This window comes from Meles meles, chromosome 2 (assembly GCF_922984935.1).
Source record: "Meles meles chromosome 2, mMelMel3.1 paternal haplotype, whole genome shotgun sequence".
Lineage (NCBI taxonomy): Eukaryota > Metazoa > Chordata > Mammalia > Carnivora > Mustelidae > Meles > Meles meles.
In genome coordinates this window covers 149,946,244-149,973,368 of record NC_060067.1, presented here as the reverse complement: position 1 = coordinate 149,973,368, position 27,125 = coordinate 149,946,244, and the positions used below count along the sequence as shown (strand labels likewise).

At 40.1% G+C, this 27,125-nt stretch overlaps 1 protein-coding gene across 1 annotated transcript in view; it reads left to right on the top strand.

Moving 5' to 3' along the window:
- Positions 1-3,976: 3,976 nt before the first annotated feature.
- Positions 3,977-27,125, top strand: part of LOC123935992 (hedgehog interacting protein) — a 94,196-nt gene continuing 71,047 nt past the window's right edge. The window contains exons 1-4 of the mRNA XM_045996811.1: positions 3,977-4,255; positions 10,023-10,215; positions 16,116-16,272; positions 16,957-17,158. Coding sequence (XP_045852767.1) covers positions 3,977-4,255; positions 10,023-10,215; positions 16,116-16,272; positions 16,957-17,158 — 831 coding nt within the window. The remainder of the gene's footprint in view (positions 4,256-10,022; positions 10,216-16,115; positions 16,273-16,956; positions 17,159-27,125) is intronic.

Sequence of the window (27,125 nt, the reverse complement as noted above, 5' to 3'; positions counted from 1 at the left end):
TAAGTTATTCTGTGACCTTATCATTTGTCCTCCTTGCTAGATAATAAACTACCTAGAAGCAGAAGTATTATTTGTCATTACTGTATACATACTGCTCACCACAGCGCCTAGCACTTAATATGTATTTGTTGAAATATAACAGTATATATTTCTGCAACGAGACCAGAAATTCATATATAAAACTGACTCCAATACCCAAAATAGTTTTAATTTCAACATTTACTAAGTTTAAGTTGTGCTAATTTCTGATACATAAAAATGTGTATCCACATAACTATATATAGATATATATAAATACATACAAACATATTTCATATCCACAGCAATATATACATACATATATAAATATGCACAAACATAATTCACATCCATAGTAATATTTTGAGCTTTATCTATGAAATTAATTTCAATTTGGGTCAAATATTTCATCTTTTACAACAAACCTAATCTGTTCATGAGAATCTTCATTCCTTCTGAGGTAAGGAGTCCTAGGTAGAACTGGGATATGGTATGGGATGGTCAGAACCGCCCCTCGCCCATACAGGGTGCACTGGTACAAGTTAGGAAAGGAGCTACATCATCTGAGTAGACACAACCATGGACCCAAAAATCTCGCTTGGTGAGTGGAGCCTGGCAGGATTTCAGCTCTCATTGGCTGTCCCAACCAGGTGCCCTGGTACAGGCACAACCTGCTTGTAGGTGGCCATCCTGGAAGGGGCTGCTCAGTGGTGATGCAAGCAGAAAGGGATGATCAGGCCACCCTTGTACAGCTTTATTCCTTGCTCAAAAACACTGATTACATTTGTCTGGCTGAGTTTGGTCAGATAGGGAGTCTCTTCTTCTTGGAACCACTTCTCTGAAGAGAGAGATCTCCTTGAGGGAAGATCATTTCCATGTTCAAGTGTGTACATGGTGTGCCACGTCCAAGTGGACTTTCAAGGCTTCATCTTAAATAAACCAATGCTGATTCTTGAGTCCTAAAAATTACGCTGTCAAGCTGTCTCTAGGTGAGCTGTGCAATTTCCCTCTGGAAAAAAAAAAAGAAGAAGAAGAAGAAGAAGAAGAAGAAGAATCAGAAGTTAGTTCCCTTTTATAGCACTGCTTAGTGACTTTTTGGAGATTATATCAGTGGCACTGAGAATGAACTCCGCTATTTCATCAGTGATCCGATTTATTGACTGTCATGACTAACAACATACGGGATCAATTCTAGCTCCCATGTATCAAGAAAGAACATGTTTATCTCATTTCAGTAATCTTTTATAAATCTATTTCTTAAAACATAGGGTCACAGATTTTAAAAGCCACATAATTTTCTTAAACTAAAATTAACTTTTCAATGTCCTTGTCTCGAAGTACAAACCATAAGAAAGGAAGGTCTGTTCCCAAACTACTAAGATGAATTCATCATTTGGAGTGGGAGCTCAAACCACTGAAATATAATTTTTAAATGATTTTTATTTTGGAAATTGAACATAAAACTGGTTATTTGTGAATAAAGGACTGGATAGTGGAAAACAACGTAGATGGGATATCTGAGTCCTGGTTGTAGGGCTACCTAATTACGTGAGATTGTGCAAGTGACTTAATCTGGATGGAATCTGTCTTCTCCTGTTTATTAAATGAGAGTTTAAAGTCTTAAGTCCTTATAGCTCTATGATTTATTTTATATTAAAAGTCCTCAATGCAGGAAGAACGTCAGATAAAGCAGTCTGCAGGATCAGAAGTAGCATCTGCGATCAAACACATTAAAAAGTCATGCGTATACAACAGCCCCTGAGAGAAATGGTAAGCATGCCATCCCGGACCTACACTGAGCTCAGTACTGGACCAAATATCGCAGCAGATTTTTTTCAGTTATTCTAATCGGTCACCTCTTTGGGGAAAATCCTTACTCCATTAGTAAATTAGGGTCTAGAAATCGAAAGGGGCAAGGAGAAGCCTTATCTAGCCACTGCGGCCCCTTTAGTAACAGTAATTCGTTTAGTCCACTGTCCACCTCCACCAACTTTTACGTTAGCTTGGAGAAGTTTATGTCCGAGAAGTGAAGCAAATCCAAATATGGGGAACATTCTTCCATTGCCAAAATGGGAAATCTGCCTTATCTCCTCTTCAAAATCCTAACAGAAAATCTGCTCCCCTGTTAAAAATACTCAAATGGGCAGAAAGCACGTTCTGTGTGCAGTCCCTTACAGGCTCTTTCTCACGCCAACTTGCGGGGATCCCGTAAACGTCAAGTCACCACTCTTGACAACGTCCAGATCTTTTTAGAAACATTTTTACACAGACTTTGTCTACCTGGGGGAAAGGTTAATACCTAGGTACACGGGATACATTGGGCGTCCCGCTTCTGCACGCCTGAAACCCTGCTACTAATTCTTCCTCCAGAACTAACGCCTCTGTAGCCCCCGTATTACACCCCCGGGGAAATCTCCCCAGGATCCCCTCCCCCCCCCCTTAAAAATGAACGCTGACCCCGCGGCCAGTTTCCTCCACCTGGCGGGGAGGAACCTGCGCTCCTGCGTCCCGGGGAGGTGCGGGCCGGGCCCAGATGATTTCCAGGGCACAGGTAGGTCCCCAGAAAGGGGAGTCCGGGGCCCGCCCGCCAGTCTGGGGGACCCGACACCCCACCTCGCGCACGCACACGCGCTTGTGCCACTTCGGGAGCGCGCAGCACCTTCAGCAAGGATGGGAACTTCTCCAACAGTCTTCAAACCGTCTTAACCTACTCAGCGGCTCTCAGCGTTTGAGTCGTCCCCCCCGCCTCTAAATCAGACCCCAGGGAAGCGCTTTACCGACTCGAGTTTCACGTTGGAAATCACCGGGGAACAGGGGAATCCGTGCGGCGGGGAGACTGGAAAGGGACGGACAAACTACCTACCGCCGACTCCAGCCTACTCCGTGCATCCTCCCCCGCCCGGGGCGAGGGGCGGGCCGAGGGTTGGGGGGAGGCCTGGAAGGGGCCCCTCCCTTCTCACCCCCCCGCGGCCCACTTTTACTCACTTGCTCTCCGAGCCTGGGCTTGGCCTCCTTTACCCAGGGGTAGTGCAGAGGGGCTGAGGGGAGGAGAGAGGAGCCAGCGAGCAATCTCAGTCTCTCCCGGCCCGCGGGCCGAAGGACCAGGGCCATGGACGCCCCCAGCCGGGCACCTCGGCGAGGCGGGCGCGCTCGGTCCCGCGCCCTCGAGGCTGGCTCCGAGGGCTCCACCGGGCCCTCCCCCTCCGTCCACCGCCGCGGGCTGCGGCCCCTCCCCGCCGCAGCCGCGAGGCCGTCGGGCCCGGGGTAAGAGCTGGCGCTGGGGCCGCCCCCTCCCCCCACCCCGCCCCCGGCCCAGCCCGGCCTGGGCGGGGGCGCTCGAGGAGCGGTGACGTCAAGGGGCGCGCGGTGGCAGCACCTCCCCGCGCGCTAGTTAAAAAGAAGAAGAAAAGAGGGAGCGAAACATGAGAGGCTGTGTGAGAAGCTGCAGCCGCCGGCAGAGGAGACCTCAGCATCATCTAGAGCCCAGCGCTGGCCCTGCCCGCGCCTGCCCCGCCGCTGCCGCCGCCGCCGTTTCTGTTCCTGCTACTGTCTCACCTAAACAACTCCCGTTACACGGACAAGTGAACCTCTGTGGCGGTCTTCTCCTCCTCTTCTTCCTCCTCCTTTTCCAACTCCTTCTCCTCCCACTTCCCAGCCGCAGCAGGAAGCCCCTAACCCAACTGACACTCGCGCAACTGCAAACGGTGTCATCCGGACAACTTTATCTCGCTCCTCGGACTCCCCTAAGGCATTGGACCCACCGCCTTGTCTTTTTATTTTTTGCAAAGTTGCATCGCTCCACATATTTTCGCCCCCGCCACCACTCTCTGCCTCTCGAGTGTCCCCCGCAGCCTCCTCCTGGAGCTGCGCCCTAGTGCCCCTGCTGGGCAGTGGCGTCCCCCCCGCCCCCCCCCCCACCAGTCCTCCTGCGCCGAGCCCCTGCCGCTCGGGGCAGACGATGCTGAAGATGCTCTCCTTTAAGCTGCTGCTTCTGGCCGTGGCTCTGGGCTTCTTTGAAGGAGATGCTAAGTTTGGGGAAAGAAGTGAAGGGAGCGGAGCGAGGAGGAGAAGGTGCCTAAATGGGAACCCCCCGAAGCGCCTGAAAAGGAGAGATAGGCGGATGATGTCCCAGCTGGAGCTGCTGAATGGGGGAGAGATGCTGTGCGGTGGCTTCTACCCGCGGCTGTCCTGCTGCCTGCGGAGTGACAGCCCAGGGTTGGGGCGCCTGGATAACAAGGTAAGCACGCACCCGCCTCACAGATGCGAGACTGACGTCCTGGCTAGGTGGGGGTTCCCCGCGGCTCCAGAAATGCTGGTGGCTGTGAGGAGGGCGAAACTTGTTCGGAGAGTTCTTTTCGATAACTTTTCTGAAGTGCTAGTGTGATTTGGTCGTGTGTTTCTCTGGGGTGCGCAGATAGCTCTCCCGCCCCCAAGAGTCCGCGGTCGGGATGCTGTGCAAAACTGCCGGTCTCAGAAAAGAGAAGCTTCTGTGGTACCCGCATTCTGGGCTGGGTAAATATTTTAAAAGAATCGCGATTAGCAGTATGCTTTGGATCGAATCGGGCATTGGCTGCGGTGAAACTGTAAATTAAGGTGGCTGTGGTTTCCGGTTTATTTTTCTAGGGTAACAAGATTTGTGCAGTTTTCTCCACGTGCTCGGTTAGGGAGAGGATTGAATCGTAAAGGATGTTGAAGCATGGTTGGTTTATGAGCCCCAGCCCCGTCAGAGGGGGTTGTCTTGCATTACAATACTTAAGCTGCGAAAAGGAACTCCTGGTACTCCAGTTGAGAACCCGAAAGACTGGCGAAAGATTTTGCTGGGGCATATTTGTCTCAGAAAACTGAGACTATTCTCTCTGCCTCGGTTTGTAATGTTTCGAAACATTGTAAATTCGGGCTTTGCATGGCAGTGAGTTGTCTAGGAACATCTTCTCTAGAAATTGGTTTTAGGAGTAATGGCATTTACACTTTCCTTGTGTTCTTAAGTTTAAACAAATATGAAAGAGTGTTGGTTGAGTGTAAAGGGAAGCTTATTTTTGAGTTTGCAACATCTTTCTTGTCATGGGATGCAGCAACGTGTGCTCTCTACTGTACTGCTAGGCAGGCGGGGGATCACGTCATTAACAATCCCTGCACGTGAAATAAACAATCAGGTGTCTTTGCTCCCCCTCCCTTTCTCCATTTTAGGTTTAATTAAGAATTCCTCTGTTACAACACTGCAGTTGTCAAGGTCTGAGAGACTCTTGGAAAACTTGTGCTTCAGTCTTGCTGGCCCAGGCATTAAAAAAAAAAAAAAAATACCCAGGCTGAATCTAATTTTTATGCTCAGTTCACGGTAGATTTCACTCCATTCTCATGTAAACAGCTCCTACGAATCAACATATGTGTCTGGGTGGTATCTCTCACTTTGTTTTGTAACAAAAAGCCATATTGCATCATTTAATTTGCTCAAGTCATGCAAATAGGAAAAAATCAATAGGACAAAAAGGGGTCGACTTATCCTCCTCCCCACTAAACTGCTGCCCACACACAGAGTCCTGTTGCTTATGGCAAAAGAATAACAACAACACCATTGTGTTTGTTAGTTGGTTCACTAATGGGTGAAACTAGAGAACATCATTCTCTTTCAGTCCCCAGCTCTGTCCAAATGTTCATGCCTTTTGAGGGAGCATTTGTCCAACTCCCTCTATTCCCAGATGAGTGAGAACTGTCTTGCTGCAGGTTTTCAGCTGCAACTCTCTCTTTATTCTTACCATATGCAGCAGTAGTCTGAGATTCAGGGAACAGATATTCCAGCATTTTATTCAAAACAATGTCATTAAGCTCCTGTATGGTAATTGAATTAAATTACAAAAAAAAAAAAAAGCTACATTCACATTATCTGCAGGATTTTACCAGGAGACCAGAAGAACCAGGAAATTCATAGAAGGGCTTAGAAATATGTGCCATTAAGTCTCCCTGTATGCAATGTACACTATGAATATACCAATGATCTGCAGACCCCTGCAATACTGAACTCTTCCAGGAACATGAGAAATGAAAACTTTGTTAACTAAATAGAGTGGGGAGTTGGAGGAGTGGGGGGAGGAACTGAGGGGAATCATAACCCTTAAGAGGAGTTATATAAATTTTTTTTAAGAAATCATTCTTTAGGAAGAAATCTGCCCTGTTAGCTATCCACATTCCTTTCCGTTTTACGTGCTTCCAATCTCCAACAAACCCCTACTCATTTGGAAAATGTGTCTGAATTAAATTTGGTACACTAGACTTTGCTGGTTCCATTACAAGGGCTTTATAAACCAACAATACTCAAATTGTTCAAAACAGTGTAGTGATAGAGCTGTGCATGTGCATTCTTGACCTATGTTAGTTCTCAAGTTTTAATAGTTTTTAAAACATGTTATTTTATAATAAACTTCAGTGTTTCCCTGTTTTCCCCTAAGCCTTTCTGGCTTATAATATATGTTAGGGTCTTATTTCATAATGTGTGTACAGGAGAGATGATGGCTATTTGAACGGACCCGTTTTTGTTTATGAAAAAAAAAAAAAAAATCCCAAGAATGATTTGTGCAACTTTTCAAGAAACTACAAGCATAGCTTCCTCCTATAGGAAAAAACTTCATAGATAGTAGCAAACAAGGTAGGACTATTAAACATGCTCAACTGTGCAATTAAATCAAATTTACAAACTAACACACTAACATTTTCTTTAATGTAATGAACTAAGATTGAGTTCAATCCTTTGGCCATGGTATTATGCTTTCATATTTTAATTTTTTAGTACAGTTTAGTAATCTCGTGTATTGTAACGAGATTATTAACTGCCGTTATAAATAAATACTGCCAAAATTTAGGAAGTTACATTGTCTTGGCAATATTTTTTTGCAGCTCCTAAATACAACATGCTAAAGGGATCTAATTCCCATTAGCCAAATTGAATCCGCAGCCAACTGAAATACCCCCATTTCTAAAACTTAACTTGTAGCCACAGAGGCTTAGAAGCTCTCTCTACCTTGGGTGGTTTCACAGCCAAAGCTGTCAAGGAATGGGTGAAAAGTAATTGTTTTCAAGTGTGCCCTTTTACAATCATTTGTTTGCTCTGGCTCTTTCAGGGACAAAGGCTATTGTTGAACACATCCAACTAAACAAATAACTCATCCTGGGGTCCCTTTAACAGCTGCCTTAGTACAATGATCTATTTACATATTAGCCTAAAATTGAAACTGAACTCTTTAATGACATAATCCAGCACTATAGTCCAGAGACGCATGTGTTCTAGCCGACAGCTGAACAACCTTGTAGGCATATGATTTTTAGAAATAACTTTTTGTGTACCAAGTGATCTTAAGGCGACGTCTTAATATACTGTCATGTATTTTCTCCTTTTGTCTGCTCATCGAACCCATGTGGGTGCCTTTTTATCCTCTTTGTTCAGTTACTTGATAAATAAAGAGAAATACAGAAGGTCTCTGTCACCCATTTTACCATTTGTTGATAAGCTATAGTTGTAGGCCACGCTCCACTGTGTGTATTCCAGTATTTATCTTACCTTTCTTCTATGAATTTTACTTTCTTGTGGCTCAAGATTAAAGGATGACCTGCCAGATGTTATAAATTAGTCAGCAACAGCCACAATCATTACTAGGCATGCTGTAATAATGTTTCGAAGTTTTACATGACTTTCAAAGTATATTTAGTTTAAACCACTATAATTTGATGGTTTCATAGATGGCTTTTAAAAATCGAAACAGGAAATTAGCTTAAATTTCTTCTTAAGATTGATGACCTTGTCAGACATAAAGTTAAGGACCTATATGGACACAAGCACATAGGCAAAAAAAGAAGAAAAACTACCCTACACACACCAGGACTCATCTGTCTAAAACAGTGTTGCAGCTTGGACTGAGTCCGTTTAATTGACTTCAGTAAGACTATTGGTTCATTGAAACCAAAGCCAGAATGATGGCTCTATCTATCTTCAAATAGGTATTTACACTGCAGACCTCACACAGAGCAAAATGTTACCATCCTGCTGGGCCGGAACAGCATGAAACTTTACAGAGAATAACATTATACTCGATTTCAGATAATTTATTGAATCCTATTTCTGAAACTTTTGATGAGAGATCTTGTGGCCAGAACACATTCCAAAAATTGTAAAAGACAAAATTCTTTAGGCACTAAAATCAAGCTCTTCCTGGACAGCAGCTGGGAGGGTGTATGGGGATCATTTTGTTTCAGCTATAAAAAAATGGAAGCATGCATATTCTCCATAAAACTAAAGGTAATTATATTCCAGTTTTTCAGCCAGCAAAAAAGGTGACTTCAGCATCCTGCAGTTGTTTTGTTCTTAGTGCCCTGCTGTACGATAAGCAAACAGAACAAAGTTGAACTGTATTAATATTGAATAGATCTGGTGAGGTCTGCCAGAATATGGACAATAAAAGACATTTAAAACATTCTTGGAATGCAAATTCTAAGTGTCTGGCGTATATTTCCTTTCAGAAAACTTTAACCATTTAAGCAATTGTCATTTAAATAAATTGATAAAAATCAAAATGTAAATATAACTGTAATTAATAATAACTTTTCTGAATGTTGTAGATAGTTACAACACATTGCAAAATATATATAGTTTTTTTGAAATAGGGTAACTTCTGTGGAACTTTTAATTACTGCTTGCTAAAGTTTTATCATGCTTGTATTGAATAATACTTTTTAGTCACTTTGTTCTCTCAGGTCCAAATCTCATGATCATCTAGAATATCTTTATCATAAAAAACAGAAGCTATGCCATTTACTCAAATTAGAACTTCCTTGTGAATGAAGTATTTGCTTTAAACAATGAACTGAAGTTTCAGATGTTAATTTCAGTTCATAGTTCCAAAGAAATAATTAGGCATGAATGTAGTTTATATAAACAGAAAAGGTATGAAATTTATTCCCATTATGGTATTTTTTGTTATGAAAAATCAATACTTAATTTAGACAGCACTACATTTCATGTCTCAAATATTGTGCTGGTGTTGTCTTCCATGTCTATTGGAAGAGCTCCTGAAGTCGGTTTTTTTTAAAGTTAGTACTAGACACCAAGACCAACTTCATTGACAAATTACTAACCTCAGTGAATCAGTAACTCCTGAATTAGTCTTACTGAAATAAAAGATGTAATACTGTATAAATAAAGATAAAAGTCTGAAATAAAAGATATAATACTGTATAAATAAAGATAAAGTATTCCTTTTTTTTAACTAAAACTCATTAAATCCTATACAAAAGCACTTTTATTAAACCCCTGTGTTTATTCATGCATATAATATACCTGAGGAGCTAGTTAGAAAGTTTTTCCTGGCTAAGATAAAATGAATAATAAAACTTGGTCTTAAACCAGTTCAGCTTCAGATATTACTTTTATACAACATGAAAAGAAGGTATTTCCCCTACTGTAGGTAACTTTCCCTATGCAATCTGTAGATTGAAAATTAACTGAAATTAGAGAAATGTAATTCCAGTAATATCCCTGAGAATATCATATTAGGAATATCAGGAGTGAACTACATTTTTACCTGAGACACAGATAACCATGTCTTTGATAATTCTGCTTTATATACAGTTGGATAAAGGTATTTAGAGGATTTAGAGGATAAAGGTATTTAGAGTAAATATCAGTCACTGTACACTTTGACGCAGAGTAAAATGATAAAGGGTTAAAAGGTCTCAGTACTATTGTCATTTAGTTTTTCATACCCAAAAGATAAACAGACTTTGACCTGCACGAGTAAGAAGCACTTTTGTGCATCCTTACCCTCTGCTCCCCCCATCTCAGCCCAAGAGACTCAACTTATATCCTTATTAAAAGCATTCTGTATTTGTGACATGGTAATTCTTTTCAGACAACCGCTGTGGCTAAGTTACACGAGTCTACTTATAGCATTACAAAAAACATAACTAAACCTAACTTCACGTGACTAAAGAGAAGTTTGTTTCTGATTTATGGCTTTCAGATATTTTCTGTTACCAACAACACAGAATGTGGGAAGTTACTGGAGGAAATCAAATGTGCACTTTGCTCTCCACATTCCCAGAGCCTGTTCCACTCACCTGAAAGAGAAGCCTTGGAAAGAGAACTTGCACTTCCCCTGCTCTGCAAAGACTATTGCAAAGAATTCTTTTATACTTGCCGAGGCCATATTCCAGGTAAAAAAAAAAAAAAAAAAAAAAAAAGATAAACTACTGCAGAATATCCTTATAAGATACCTGTTCTTAAATGCTCGCTTCTGAGAGGGTAAAATTTATCTCGCCTCCCCAAAAACCTATTTTTACCTCACGGTTAACCTGGACAAATTTGTAAACTTTCAGAATTGCTGCTAAAAGGCTTACTGTCATTCCAGTCTACAAACAGTATGTTGGTTTTGTTGACACGTTTTACATTTGCTAAATCGATAATACAGCTGGTGGTCTTTATAGGCATTGGATTATCCGTATAGATTTCTTGATGTCTTTTTCATCTGCCAGCATCAATATCAAGACAGCTTCTTTTTCTACCTAGCTGATACCAAAATGCAGATTGCCCACAGACTCTTAAAGTCTTATTTCCTTAAATAAAGAATTATTAGAAATCCAAAGTAACACCTTACAAGCACCTTCACATATAATGAAGAGAATTTGCTCCTCAAAAACTCTGTGCTGCAGGAAAGAAAAGTGGAGTCATCCCCATTTGACCAAGGAGGATAACTGAGCCTCAAGAGAGGTTAAATGCCTTAACCGAAGTTGTGTGGCGAGGAAGTGATGGGACAGATATAGAAGCTCGTAGGCTGACAGTGTCACAAATATACCTGCTCACTACCCTATTTTGGACCCTAAAAAATAAATAGATTCTTGGACCTTGGTTACTTTTACCATCCAAAGTTTGTAAACATTGGCTGTTGTTGCTTCAGTTGAAAGAATCAACATAGAGATACAAAGGAATTTAACGAGACAGATTCTGTTTAGTTAGGCAGAGTCACACACAAACAAATCTACTGAAGCTAACAGTTTATAAAACTAAACGGCACTGAAGGAAAAGACAAGTTTTAAGAACTGTAGGATGCGCTTGGAGACCTTTTTTAACTGCTATGCATATTTTACATTTTTCTCTGACCCAGAAAAGTGTACATTCTTTATTATTATTCTTTTTAATAGAGCTCTCTTACTAACCTAAGAAAACATTTTGACTAGGATTGCTTGCTTCCTTTGGTGTACCCTATACATGTATCTAAACCCATTCGTGAGAAAATATTATTATTGTCTTTGTAAACTACCACCATGTTTAAAAAGGCTTTTCTTGAACCAGCTGTTTCTTCCCCTTTATCACATTGCCCAAGGCAGAGTAGAACAGGTCACAGTTGCCGAGATGTCCCGCAAAGAAGCGATAACAGATTAGGTACCATGAAGGTTTGCTGCGAATCTCAAGTCTTGAAAGTTCGCCTTTACCAATATAAATCGAAAAGTAATATGGGCACTTACCACTTTTCGTCCACCTTTATCTACCTGAGATAAATACAACAATGCTGGATTTAAGGACTCACCCTTAAGGTCTCTATAGATGTGAGTTATTTTAGCTTCCAAAACAAACAACAGAGAGCAACATCCAGCACGAGAGAAAGAGTGCCGCAAATAGCTCAGGAGCTAGACCTGCAAGCACCTCACTCCCCAGATCAACATATGTGGTGACGAATGACAAATTTATGTTTCTACAAAGTTTGTGTATATGTAAAACTGCCGAAGAGCATCAAGATGTCAAGTGCTTTTGGGGGCCACCCAGGCTGCCTTGAAAGACAACCAGATGAAAGCTCCACTCCAGCGGAGGGTAGAGAAGCAAGGGTGCTTTCCAGGGACAGGCTACAGGCTCCAGCAACAGGCAGAGGGGACTTCCCCTGCCTCTGTCAGAAGCTAATAATCATTCTAAAGACTGGTCCCAAAAGTGAGTTGTAATAACACACTCTCTGTGTTAATTTATGTTAACCAATTTGTTTCCAGACTGATCCAGCACACAGAGCTGACCATTTTCTAAAGTATGATAGATAAGACGGGACTCCCCACCTCCCTCCCTCCCCCCCCCCCCCCCCCCCCCCCCCCCCCCCCCCCCCGGCTCAGCCCTTGCCCCAACACAGAAGGCTCTTTATGGTTCCGGAACACTTATCTTTCAGAAATTGTCCTCAAAACAAATTTTTAACATTTTCACCTTCTTAAGTCTACAGAATAACATGGTTTACTATCCTCTAGAGTTCATAACTGCAGGAAAGAGATACTTTGTGATTCTTTCTTATAAGAAGTCAGTATATTTGACTTTCCTCATTAATAGCCTCATCTTGCTGCACATGAAAAACTTGAAAATCCACCAGTAGGACACATGCCGAAAGGGGTTGGGGGGGGATCTCAAAGGCATCTTCATTTTCCCCCCATTGCCCAGTATGTCAAGAAATAAACAGAAATGCTCGACCCCTTTGCTTCACCTTCATGAGTTTAAGAGAGCAACAGTCACCTTGGAATCCAAGCACATCCAGAAGATAACTGTGCTTTAGAAACTGTAATTCAGAAATATTCACTGTCTGATTATATTCAAAACATAAGAAAAGTTAGAAGACGGTAGTGGGGATACACTAGTGTTTTATTAATCATAATATTCTCCAGTTGTGAATTGACTTAAGGAAGTAAATTCTTAAAACTCATAAAAAGAGCAAGATTGCATTTGAAAATCAAAGAAAAACAAACACCCACACAGGCTCTCCCTGCTCACACCAGCAGCCCTCTTCTCCGCATGCCGTATGCGATGCTTTGCTGTTCCCACAGCGAACATAGCACACTCTGTGGAAAGGGTGGAAATGCATGTACAGTGGCCTTGCTTCCTCCTTTACACTTGTTACCATGAGTATCATGATATACTTTTTCTCACTCTCAGGCCGTCCTCTCTTCAACTGTAGGTTATTTAGTGCGAAATGTCTGTATACAATTAGTTCAATTGGTTTAATCCTGTTGCTAATGAGGCCAAGGTCAAGGGTTTGATTCCACTGAGTCTCTGTAGTCCATAGCCAGTCCTGACCCCAATCAGATACCTTCCACATGTGTCTTATTAGTCCCCGGGAGAGCAAACCAGACGGAATGGATGGATACACCAAAATCCACTACCTCTATTAGAAAATGCTTATCGAGGGCAGGCCTCACTGACAGTGGGTTTTCTGGTGTCTTGTTTTTTTCCTTATCACGGTGAACAGCATACATAATAAAGAAAAGTAACTTTTCTCTAGCATACATGGCCAAGAGCAAAGCAAGAGCTTAGAACATTCCACAGAGAATATTTATTTACATCAGTATGTTGTGCGTTGCTTTGTGGTAGAGTAGGACTGGATTCATTGTGATCCAGGAGAATAGTTACAGGTCCAGGGTATTTGATAAATTATCAGGAATTTTAAAGATGCCGCTGCTGGAAAAATCCACGTATTTCCATCATCAGTAGACTTCATCATACTATGATGATCGAAGGTGAACTAAACACCCACCTTCAGTAAAATGCCGCTCAGGGTATTGTCCCAAATAGAAGGGTACCATTTGGTAAATTACATATTCCCTGACAATAAACAAATGTAAACCCAGTGTCCTGAAACCAGGTCCCTTTTAGCTATTCACAGGAAAATATATCCTAGTCATCACTGTGCACAAAATCAAATCATTTAAGGTAAACTATTAACAGAAGTATAAGATGTTGCAATTCAAATATTGTAATTAGGAAGAAAATGTCCAAAATTTTCTGTGTCTTTTGAGTTGGCTCCTTCCTTCACCCTTACTCAGTTTGCATAGATTCTGTAAAAAGCTAGGAGTAATTCACTGTTAATTCCATTTTTGTTTTAATTTGGTAAGAGAACACCTCTGGAGCCGTGGGGCTTATGAATCTATACTCTTTAATCTTCAGGTGTTACGTTTGAAAATGATTTGTCACTTCCACATTTGTCCCCAGCTAATAACCTTGTAGAATGGAATCAGCCATCAACATTGTTTGCTAATTTTCTCTTAAGATGGTATTGGTTTGCATACAGTAATCCTGGATGGAGATATTTCTTAAAAAGCAAACTTGAAATTTCTTATCAATTTCACTTTGAAATTCTTATGTGATCTTGCAGGCAAAATCATATTAAAGCAAAATTTCTCATTCACACGTTCAGTTATAAATATATCCATAGTATGACAGTATTCCTGCATGCATAATATTGGCATGGAGATCTTGATGCCTGATGGGAGCTGTGTGTGTGTGTGTGTGTGTGTGTGTCTCCCCAGAAAAAGATCGAGCCCAAAACTGCAGAAAGTTTGCTTTAGCAACACAGTTTTCCTTCTCTTTTTACATCAAACAGTCTTGTTCAACACTACTGAGCAGTTTTCATCTATGTGCTTAGCCAGGAAAGAACGGAGGAGAAAAGTTATCTTTTGTAAACAGTGGATCACTGACGAAGAGTAAATGCTGCCGCCTTCATTCCTCTCCCCAATTTCTAATCCCTGATTTTTTTTCAAAGAAAGATAACCTCCTTCCAGCTGCCTTGCCCCTCCCATGAAGCGCCCCTCCCAGCTGCCATGCCTCCTTTCAGTCTCACCCTTACCCCACCCCTACACACACACACACACACACACACACACACACTCCCAAGGACATCTGCTCTCACTTGCCTGATTTCCAAGGAGAAGATGTTTCCTAACAGCCTAGTCACATACTGGTCTTGAAGAGTCTGTCTCAGAAATTTAGGGATGATACATTTTACCCAAAAGTTAGGTCAAAATGTACATCAGGACTCTCAGAATTCTAAGATTAGTTTTAAGTTTGAGGGGACCTAAGTCAAGCTCCTAGAAAATAGACCTTTAGTCTTTCATGTTCCACGGATAAGTCTCACTTGGCTGTCCCCGGTTCTTGTTCTTAGAAATCCTGGCAAACCCGAATCCGTTATACAGCTTCTAAACATCAGCCAAGTTACAAGGTACCTTCACCACAAAGCTGTTATGTGTACAATAATCTAAATTGTTCGGTAAAAATCAAAGCATTATGTGTAGTTAAAGATATGAGACCTGCAGCAGGAAGTTAGGACATCATATAAGACTGACTCTGGTAACAACATCATGTTCTGAAAGCAGAAGTAATCAGAATCAGAATATGGAAGGAATCTTAGTAATGTGCCCTCCCCCCCCACAATACCTTATTTACTCAAATTGTGAAAATAATGTCAAAATTCTTTTTTTGTCATAAAGTCCTCCTCTCCTTTAGTAAATATAGCTGTTTTTATTTGATAAAAAAAATTCTCAATCGGTAAAAGAAGAGAAAACATCTTTCAGATCCCTTTAAGTAAGTCTGTTTTGCATTTCTGTTTTGACTTGTCAAGTTTTTTTTCAGTTGAGGGTGGCATACCAGCTTCCTGATTGAGAAGACTGAAGGGATAGTTTAAATATAGTTCTTATATTACAAGATAAGCATTATTTTCTGTAAGTGATGCGTAGGAAAAAGGCACATACGTATTTGAAGATGGAGGCTCTGTTCTTAACACCGTCACAGCAAGTCAGTCATTTATTACGGCATATGAGGGCCTTGTGATATTCAGTAGATTTATTATTCAATCACATGTGAGTGACAAGAGAAAAAGATTGTAAAATGACCCAAATAGGCACCTGATGGTCTATTTCTTTCTTGACTCTAGTGTGTTCTTCTTGGGATGTTATTTGTTACGGTAGGGGGAAAAAGTGCTGACCGGTGATGGGATAAACTTACAAGTACAACATATGGGAAATGAGGAAGCTTGCAAAGGGTCAGTGCAATAAGATTAATGTTGGATTTGGATTCTGTGTATTCCGTATGAGTCTTTTAAGATATCCCATGCCGTATTATTTCACTTTAACAGAAATTCTTAAATTTTGGTTAAAAAAAATGAAAATCCCAAGCCAAAAAGTGGTCCTTTCTTTTTATTATTTTCCTAGAATATTCATATACTTTCTAAAAAACGTTTCCCATATTTTATCTTTCAAATAGGGCATTTTTACTGTCATGCTAAATATTTCTCATGAGTCTTTCTGCATTTTTTTTAAAGGTTTCCTTCAAACTACTGCTGAAGAATTTTGTTTTTACTATGCAAGAAAAGATGGTGGGTTGTGCTTTCCAGATTTTCCAAGAAAACAAATCAGAGGACCAGCGTCTAACTACTTGGACCAGATGGAAGAATATGACAAAGTGGAAGAGATCAGCAGGTTCATAAAGATAAATGCTCTTTAATCTTAAAAAAAGAAAACAAAAACAAAAAACCAACTGACCAGTTTTGTGGTTTTGATAGTGAATCAACTGTCTGTGTTTGATTCCAGCAGCTATCTCCTCCAGACGCTTTTTTTTTTCCCTTTTCGGTAGTTTGCTTCTCTAATATCATATTTGCTTAAATGCCTTTAATGCTTAGACTACTAATCTTTTATTATGAGTTTGGCCTCTCTGTGATTCATGTGAATTTCATGATTATAGTTTTAAAATTGACCTTTATGGCTGTTGTTAGCATATGGAAATAGCACAATTCTTATTAGCAAATCGGAGTTTTATAAATAGATCTCAGAACTTTCTCTCTGAGGGCCTTTCTGTAAGGCTTAATTATTGTGAGTAAAGCTAATTTTAGTTAGAGTCACTGAAAGATAAGATGATGAGTTCATAAAATTTTAAAAATCTGTAAAATTTTTATTTTATTCTCTCTTTGGCTTTTTTTGGTAGAAGGCTATTTGTTCCACTGAAAAGAACTTAAAAGAATCATATGGTGACTTTTGGGCTAACAGCACGTCATGATTCTCAAAACCATTGATTCCTAGAGGAAATAGATTTTGAAAAGGATGCAAGTACATCCTTTACCTCCTTCACCTCAAGAAAAGCTTACTGGTTTTCTTTAATTTGTTTAGAAAGCACAAACACAACTGCTTCTGTATTCAGGAGGTTGTGAGTGGGCTGCGCCAGCCTGTCGGCGCCCTGCATAGTGGGGATGGCTCGCACCGTCTCTTCATTCTGGAAAAAGAAGGTTACGTGAAGATACTTACCCCTGAAGGAGAAATTTTCAAGGAGCCTTATTTGGACATTCACAAACTTGTTCAAAGTGGAATAAAGGTTGGCTTTTTAAATTTTATTTCTCTTTGCTCTGGCTATGTTGATTTTATTTTAGTGTTCTCGCTCTCGCTGAAAGTATTTGTAATAAAAAGAAAGAATGTTTAAAGAGAACGTAAGGAGACAACCTAAGGGGACAGTAATTTATGACATCTGATTGGGGACAGTGACATGACGTTTTTAATGTTCTTTGGTGACTCTTAAGCAGTGCCATCAGGTTGATATCTTGACATGCTTTCCTTGTGTAATTTACACATTGAAAATAATACCTGGTTTTATAAAGTCTGTGTTTAAATGTTGTTTACTAGGCGTAATACTTAGAATTGTGTATCAGCACTTGCTGGTAGAAACAAAGAGGTCTTTTGGTTATTTTGGCAACAGCAAAGCATTCGTTTACCGCATCTGTTTTTGCGTCTGTCATAAAAAATGCTCCCTTTACTGGGACTTCCTTGTACAATGTTTTTACAGGTAAGTCAAATGTTTTCATCGATAATTGGCCATTTTTATATTACATTTGCATATGCTGCCTTCTCTCACTTCTCCAGTTTGAATTCTCATGTTAGATAATGTCCTAGTATATACATGAAATTACTGTCAAGTTTGACAAGAGCATAATATGCTATATTATTAGCAGTAGGAAGCTGTAAAGTAAACTGATATTTTAAAATTGAGGCACATTCAATAGCTCATGACTAATTTAGAATGAAACAAAGTAGTAGTGAGATTTGAGAAGAAATGGTTGTCTTTTGCCTTTCTTACCTGGAGAGAAAAGTCAAAGGAGGATGTATATTCTTCTACTCACATAGAAATGAACTCCTTGCTTTGTTGACCTCTATTCAAAGGTATGGACATCAAAACCAGAAGAAATAAGTCAGGAAAAAATAGGTACATTCCTGATGTCGATTCATTACCTGCCATCTAAAATAATTAGGATGATTCGGTTAGAATAAAGAGAATCTATATTCCATGTTGTTGGTAGCACCCAAATTCAGGTGTGTGTTGTGACTCTGTCACCAAGAAATCCTGCATAAGGGAAGTACTTTATGGTACGTGTGATCATTTATGGAAAAGGGCTCCAGCACCGACACACAGATCATTTGGAAAATCTCTTTAACTCAGTAGTCTCGACTTTCTCCCAATGAAAGTTTTCATTAGAATTCACAGCAAAATCACCAAAAGTCTCTTAAAATGAAGCATTAGTGTTTTGCACATAAGACTTTAATAAGTACATTTTGAAATGTGTTCTGATAATTCACCGCCAGTGGTACCTAAAGAGCAAAGAATTAAGATGCAGCAGCAAGTACATTACTAATTAGCGGTGTATTTCTTGTTAAAGATTTTATTTATTTATTTGACAGAGAGAGATCACAAGTAGGCAGAGAGGCAGGCAGAGAGAGAGGAGGAAGCAGGTTCCCTGCTGAGCAGAGAGCCCGATGCGGGACTCGATCCCAGGACCCCGAGATCATGACCTGAGCCGAAGGCAGAGGCTTAACCCACTGAGCCACCCAGGCGCCCTGCAGTGTATTTTTCTTACGTGAAAGCTATATGTGCTCTTTATGAAAGAAAAAAAATGGGGAATGTATTTTAAAAATCATCACCTATAATCTCATCAGTTAAAGAATACCACTACTAACATTTTGATATACTTCCAGCTTTTATAATAAAATTAGATGAATTTATCCTGACTGCAAAGGTAATATAGGTCTATATTAATAAATGTGAAAACATACGAGAACATGTTTTCTTTTTGCTTTTCTCCCAAGCAGCTTTAAAATAAAATTGAAATCCAATCATATACACATCTTTTTAGCTTTCTTTTTTTGACATAAGAGTATGTCGTGAGTATGTTACCAGATTTGAAAACTTCTCTTAAAAACTTAGTTTTTGTCTCTTCTGGGTATTCCATTTCCTAATTATGATACATTTAGAGTGACTGTGGTATTTTCTTTTTATCAGTGTAAGTAATGTGACTTATCATTCTCCTGTGTATTATTTAACCTGATCATGCATGACTTCCTTAATGTCCCTTCACAGAAAGAGCATTACGGAGATGAAGGACATAAACCCTGATACACATTGCCAATGGCTTTAGAATATATTTTCAAGTATTTGAAAGAATAACATACAGCTTTTAAATATTTGAATAAAAATATTGGTATTAAAAAGATAAGGCATGATAAAATGTAGGTGTAAGAAATGGGTTCAGTTTTGTTGTAAGAAGTGAAGAACTGAGGTTCTCATTTCTACTTCAGTTTACCTGCCTAAGGAATGACAGCCTTTCCTTGGGATTCCTTCAGAGTGCCTCTGTTTCATCTTACGCCCATTCATTGGGTTAGTGAACGAAAGTTTATCTTCTCCGACCTGGAGATATTTCATCACACAATAAAATTGTATAAGCCAGATTGTGACAGTGCCATGATTCTGCAGTAGGTATGTTCTGCAAGCTTCTGGAAAATTCTGTAGAACCCTCATTGTCCTTATTTCCTACGACAGTTCCAAACCTTACAGAGCTTAACATAAACTTCAAAAATCCATGATTCTACATCTGTAGAATACATAATATAACATATTTTTAAAAGTGCAATATTTGAATTCTTTTGGAGTTTGGGACTAGTGATGTCAATAAGATAGGAACCTATCATGGCAGAGTCGAGTGTATACTGTATAGCCAGTACTGAGACCACAGCCTTGTTACCTCAGGTAGGTGATGCTACAGCTGTCCTTTATATTAGGCTCTAGGGAATTTCCCTCGCAAGTCATGAATTGAAAGTATTAGAAAAGGCCGCTGTTGGTATGATGGGGCGGATGCCAACACGTTCATGAGTTGATCATACCATTGATTTTTGTGATATGCCCCTCAGAGACTTCTGAAGTAAAAAAATTTTCACACCTATTTCACAGTAATTTTTTCAGGCTTCTCGATATATGAATAGTTAGTGCGTTCATGGAAGAATTCTGTGTTTGCCAACAGTCATTTTATGTCAATAATACAAATAGCATTTTCATAAATTATTATGTATATCACTTTCTATGCTTTCAGTTTTAAAATTCTAAGAGACGGCATAAAGCTTTATTAACTGACTAACGTATTGATTGCAATACTCAGATCACAGAAATTAATAATGTATACTAAACCTAACCTTCATATGTTTGAAATGAAAACAAGACAAACCACGGTGAAGATCCCCCCATGATATCAATTAGTGATCAGTCTGAGTATATTAAAACAAACATAAAAAGGAATCCCTGATTACAAGAGTTTCTGAAAGCTAGTGCTTGCTGTAAGGGAATCTGGAATTCTGTTTCTGCTAATTGTCAATCAAGAATCAACAGGAATTTCTGTCACCCGGTAAAGGATTGACTTTTTTGTGGCAAGAAGCAGAACATGGTTGGTGTCCTCAAACCGTTAGCAGCCCTGATTCTTAAAGCTACTTCAGAGAAGTGCCATCGACACAGCCAGTCATCCAGGGAACTTAGACCACTCTTCCCTAAGTGGTCCTGTCTGAAGCTAAAAATAGGGTGTCTTATTTTTAAACACCCATATTGTGCTGCCTATATTGTGGGAGATTTCAGGACGTGTAATTGTCTATGTCTCTCCAACCCAAGTTATAAGCAAAAATGCAAAACACAAGCTAAAGAAATGACTTGTCTTTGCTATAGGAAACACATTGTTGAGTTGGATGAATGGAATAAATTCTCATGCCCTGTGAATTTAAACTGCCATTTGTTTGGGAAGAGATGATTCCATTCACAACAGCTCAAATCCTAGAAGACTGAGCTTTGTGAAATTGCCAAGTGAAGAGTGAGTCAGAAAACTGTTTTAAAAGGATGTAGTGATTTCATAGATTTTTGATTGTAGTGCGCTGTATAAGCTAACCACTAATACACTGAAGAATGATCCAAGTGTTCAACTGGTGATCAGTGTTTAAAATCTTCGTTTGCGGGTGTGTATGTGTGTGTATGAGTGTGCACATGCTTTGTTTGTTGTTGTTGTTGTTGTTGTTTAATCCCAAAGGGAGAAATTTTAAAAATCATACTATCTATCTCCCTGGGTATAAGAACTTCTTTAAGATACTGGTAGTTTGAGGGGCGCCTGGATGGCTCAGTGGGTTAAAGCCTCTGCCTTCAGCTCAGGTCATGATCTCAGGGTCTTGGGATCGAGCCCCACATCGGGCTCCCAGCTTAGCAGAGGGCCTGCTTCCCCCTCTCTCTCTGCCTGCCTCTCTGTCTACTTGTGATCTCTCTCTCTGTGTCAAATAAATAAACAAAATCTTAAAAAAAAGATACTGGTAGTTTGAAATCTTTAAATTGAGTTTATAGCTGAATTCTGAGTCAGATCTTCTGGCAAGTGCTCGAATCAGCTTCATCTATCTGAAGTCCTTGGGAATGACAAGCCAGTGGTTTTCAGGAATGGCTGCACAGTATAATTGCCTGAAGCCACCTTTCAAAAATTCTGCTGCCCAAATTAAGTTGCACTATCTGGGATTGGAACCTAGGTATTGCTATGATTATAAAGCTTTCCCAAGCAATTTCAACGTGTAGCCAATTTGAGAGCCCCTGATCTAGACTGAACTAAACGCCTGGGTCAGTTTCACATTGAATGAGACACATTTCCCTGCCCAGACTATGCCCAAGTGCTATTACTGAAATGTCCACGGGGAGCATATGGTTGAATATTAGCTGTCATTTGTCACTTCCTTGGCTTATACGTATTACTTGTCCACTTTGAGAGAGAAGATGAGTTCATTCTTGCACCATACAAGATTCTTGATATAAAGTTTTGAAAAAGAATGTTGTAAAATCTCAACAATTCTAATTGAATAATTTCTTTGCCTATAAATTTTCCCCATTTTTGTTCCTTTTGGAACCTGGTATTCAGCTAGTTGGCAAACTGTCATCCCTGTTCCTAAAATATGTAGTTTGTGTTTATATCTGTAGACCCCTGTAAAAATGACAAGGACACCAAAAGTTATTCTAGCATAATTTTACCACACTTCTGATTACCAAAGATCTGAAAGTCAGCCTTAGCTTTGTGTGTGTGCAGGAAGCACAAGCCTGCACCTGTTACCCACAGGGTGGCCTCTTGAGGAAACCAACACACAGCTTTCTCTGCCACTCAGTTCTCATGAGCGGCCAGAAGACGGAGAGGCTCACACCCACAGCAGCCCTCTGGGCTAGCAGCATGCAGCAGACAAAGCCGAAAGACTTGTCTATCATTGGAACAAGTGTGACTGGACTCCTGTCCCTTTCTATCTACTTGGATCCTCATTTCAAAAGATGCTTTTTGAAGCAATCCTTTTACCAGGGGAGGAGAGGACATAAGGCTGAAAGCTGCTGATTGTCCGGGTGACTGAGCCCATTGAGGTGGGACTCTTGAGAGACAGTGGCCCGGGCGCCGGGGAGCCAGGGGAGTATGAGGAGGAGGACGCAGGGTGTGCCGGGGCAAGCCCCAGTGGGGCAGCCTCTGATTTCACATGCTTGTAAATCACACGCATAATTATGAGCATCGAAAGTTTAATGAAATCCAAGGGCTCATCAACCCATTGGGGTGGATGTCCTACTTCTCTGAAGTTTGTCAGAGACCTAACCTTTTGTGTTTTCCTCTGCCTTCAACTTGCTGTCTTATGGCAGCCCATGAAATGCTAGTATATTTTTGCTCTAGTGAAATAAGTCAGAGCAGAAGAAAAAGCAATTTGCTTATCAAAAGTTGTATTGGAGATACAGCGTGCACGCAAATGCGTATGTCGATGATTTGACCGTGTGTCAAATACTTTCTCCGAAAATCATCAGAAGTCGGCTCTTAAGCATACTTTAGGTTGGAAGAAAGCCTGTGTTACCTTGAAAGAAAGCTGTAAAATATCTTTGGTAAATATTGCAATAGAAGACTCACCATCTTAAAACACCCAAGTGTATATGTGGCGTTTTTGAAGTTTTGCTATGAGTGGTGGGAATAACTATTAGACAACTTCATTCTGAAAGTGGTTAGAAAGTTAATTAAATAGTCTGCCCCCAAATAAAAACTTTTCAGTGCCTTCCCTTTCTTTGTGGTTTAACATTCTGGTTCCAAACTATTAAAGTGTAAGCAAAATGCACATCTGCAAGTAAAATTGGGGCCACAGTTATTTTTTCATATCAAGGCAGTAATGACATGGTATTAAGCCCACCTATTTTTCTTTAATTGAGTGTCACAGACACTTTACATCAAAATGCCCTCTACTCTCTGAATCAAGTAGTTTTTAACTTTTAAATAAGTTGAATCTCATTTCAAATCTACTAGGAATGTCCACGGAGCAATTATCTTAACGTAAAGCAAAAAGTCCCTTGGGGATGAGAAATAATCAGTGTTGTTTTTTGTTTGGTTTAAGTTAGTTTTCAATCCTGGTGTTCTTATGTGTTTATTTTGGCATTTGCAATCCCATTGATAAAACATTTGAATAAATATAGATGTGCATATATATGTGGTGTATGCCAGTATAAGCCAGTTTAATCTATAAATTATTTTCCATCATGCATCGTGTTTTTTAACTGAGGCAGAAACGGAAGCGGCAGATGTCATGTCCCTCCAGCTGAGCAGAGAAAGGCCAGCCTTCTCCTCCATTTTAGGTCCCATAAGTCACAGTGGAGGTGAGGAAAGTTCTTACATTAATGTCTTTATATTTATCTAAGACTTGAAGGGCAGAGGAAATAGAGCCTATAAATCTCAGAAGTCTATGGTAATCATTAAAACAAGGGGAAAACTAAGAAGTCTGGACCCTAGAGAAAGACTCTGCCACTTGTAAAAATCATCTGTCTGAACGTGGCTGCCACCAGCTCAGAGTATCTGACTAGAAAGAGAAGAGAGAAGAGCGATGGTTGATACCACCTGTCATTGCTTCCCAGGAGCTGTCTTATCTAAAGAAAAGAAAATAGCGGGCATCACAAAACTACCTGTAAATGGTAGAAGGGAGCATAGCGCTCCCTTTTAGAGCCATTGAATAGCTTTTCCTTCTCAAAACTACAGACCTCAAGCAAGCTGTGTTGTTAGCAAGTATCCTGCAGTCTTCATTCTTACTAATCATAGCCGCCATTTTTTTAGGCTCTTACTTTGTTAAGCCACAACATAGATGACCCCTGTAATTCTGACAGTAAGTCTGTGAGGCATGTATTAATATCCCATTTCACAAATGAAGAGACTGAGGCCCAGAAGTTGGCAAACTGCCCAGGCTAACACAACTAGCAAACACCAGAGCCAGATTTCCAAGACAGTTATCTGATGCCATGCTCTGAAACCCTCGTGCTCTGCTGCTCTCTGCCTTTAGTCAGCTAACTGCTCAGGAGGAAAGACAGAAGTATGTTCAAGAAGCTGAGATTGGGGGTGCCTGGGTGGCTGAGTGGGTTAAGCCTCTGCCTTCAGCTCAGGTCATGATCCCAGGGCCCTGGGATCGAACCCCTCATAGGGCTCTCTGCTCAGCAGGGAGTCTGCTTCTCTGCCTACCTCTCTGCCTGCTTGTGATCTCTATCTGTCAAATAAATTAATTTAAAAAACAAAAACTAAACTGAACTCTTAAAAAAAAAAAAAACTAAACTAAAAAAAGAAGCTGAGATTCGTGATGGGCGATGTTCGTCCCAGCAGGACAGTGAGCAAGCTGACGGCCTAGATCCAGCGTCAAGCATACAAACTTGGGTTCCCGTCACTGCATCCACACCATGAGCTGGTGATCTGGCCTTAGGCAAGTGAGGTAGTCTCTCTAGTCTTGGTTTCTTCATCTGCAGAACAGAGATAATAAAAGGTTGCACCTCACACTTCACATGTATAATCTCACATGAATCTGAAATGCTTTGAAAGTTTTAGCTCTTATCATCTATCATTCTAACATGAAAAGGGTGGGGGGAGGAGGGAAGACAAGACCAGCCCCCAGAATGACTCACAAGCTCCAGGGTCCACTGTTAACTAGATGCCCTGGTGTATAACAGCCCCCTTAATACGGGAGTGAATGGTAACTTACGGAAATTATGGGATAGTGTTAACCTTTGCACCAAAATTACATGGCAGACCCAGGGAAACAAAGTTATATTGATGTATGTGTGGGAGTTTTCTTTAGTTCAAAAAGAAAAAGCTAGAACATACTTTTATTTCAGTGTGTAACTAGAAAAAGACAAAACCTTCACTTTTGCAAGATCAGCTCTTGACAGTAGGTGGATGGAGTTGGTACCTGCCTCATAATGCAAAAATCCCGTCCTGGGGATTCTCAGAGCACCTGCGTAAGGATGACGAAGCACGGTGCGGCAACCCCCGAGCAAGGCCGCAGCCTCTCACTAGAATTTCTGTGCTGCCATAGTAGTTTCTCTCAACCTGGATATTATAGTAATGAAGGTCTTTTTGTGTGTTTATTTTGGAACATGGTTTGTGTCAATCTGCTGTAGAGTTAATAAATTGTAGGATTTGCAAAGGAAATATACTGGGACTGAAAACTAAGAAGGCTCATATTTTTGCCCACTTGCAACTATTGCTCAAAGCACAGATGTAGATTCTGGGGATTTGGGAGGGAAGCACTTGGGCAGAGTTGTTACGAAGTTACCATGTAACGTCATGACATAGGGTACTGTTCCACAATTTTATTTGTCGTTTTTTAATAGCAGATCAGTAAAATGTACCATGAAGTCAGGGAAGAGAGAACTTTAAAGGAAAACACCAAAGTTAAACAAGAGCAACCACAGACATCAGCGAAATGTGTTGGGGATCAGGGGCGAGAATATACAAATGGAATGACCTCAACTATCTCCCCCTTGTTTATGTAGCATTCTGGTTTTAACAGACTTCTTGAATTTTTACATTTATATAATATATATAGATTTATTTATACAATATAATAATCATATACAATAAATATACAGTCAATTAGTGTAATACATTTTAGCTTACTTTTTGGTAGTATTCATCAATTGACTTTTAGTTATTTTTAAGTCTGTAAAGTCTGCGATTACATTGAACTATCATAATGTTGAAGTGACAAGAACAGAGGACATATATTTTATTTATTTATTTATTTATTTAGGAGGGGAGTGCAGTGGAGGGGCAGAGGAAAAGGGAAAGAGTCAGTGTTAAGCAGTCTCCATGCCCAGTCCGGAGCCCGATGCAGGGCTCAGTCTCATGACCCTGAGATCATGACCTGAGCCGTAATCAAGAGTTGGATGCACAACTGACTGAGCTACGCAGGTGCCCCATTAAAGTGTTTTTAAAAACTGAATCACTACCTTGATATTAAATCAGCTTTGGACTTTGCTTGTCAAAATATGCTTTGAAAAATAAAGTGCTATTTATTGAGGCCATTCTATAACATATTATAATGAGAAAAGCTTGAGAAAATCTTTTTCTCAACCATCTAATTTTCTATCTCAGCATGACTTTGTGATTCCAGGTGACAACACGTGTGGTCACAATGGCTCTCGGGAATTACCGTCAAAAGGGAGGTAAAATTTGAATCCTTTAGTCAATGAATTTCTGTTTTACTCGATCTGGACATGACATGTATAGTTCAATTTTAAGGTCATCCATTCACTCACTTTAAAATAATGTGTAATTCCACATGCCTAAATTTCAAAGCACAGAAAATCTGTAAAAAATAGTTACTTAAGATAAAATATGTGCCAATTACTCTATCACACACATTGTAGGAGAACAGTAACAGAAAAAGAGATCAATGAACTTAATTCCGTCATTGCTAGCAATTACAATCATTTAATCTGATTGTGAACTGAACCCAATAAACTGAAGCTCATATAAAAATAAAACATTATGACAAAAGGGTCTTAAAAATTTACATATTATTTAAAAATTCTTCAGAAAAGATGATTCCTTTCAAACATCTAAATATCAAATATTCTGGCTTTCTCTTTAAGAGTAGCTAAATTCTTTACTTTTAAAAAAATTTTAATAAGGTATTTCTAAACCAGCCTCCTATCCTAAAGCACCTTTGATCCAAGTGTATCA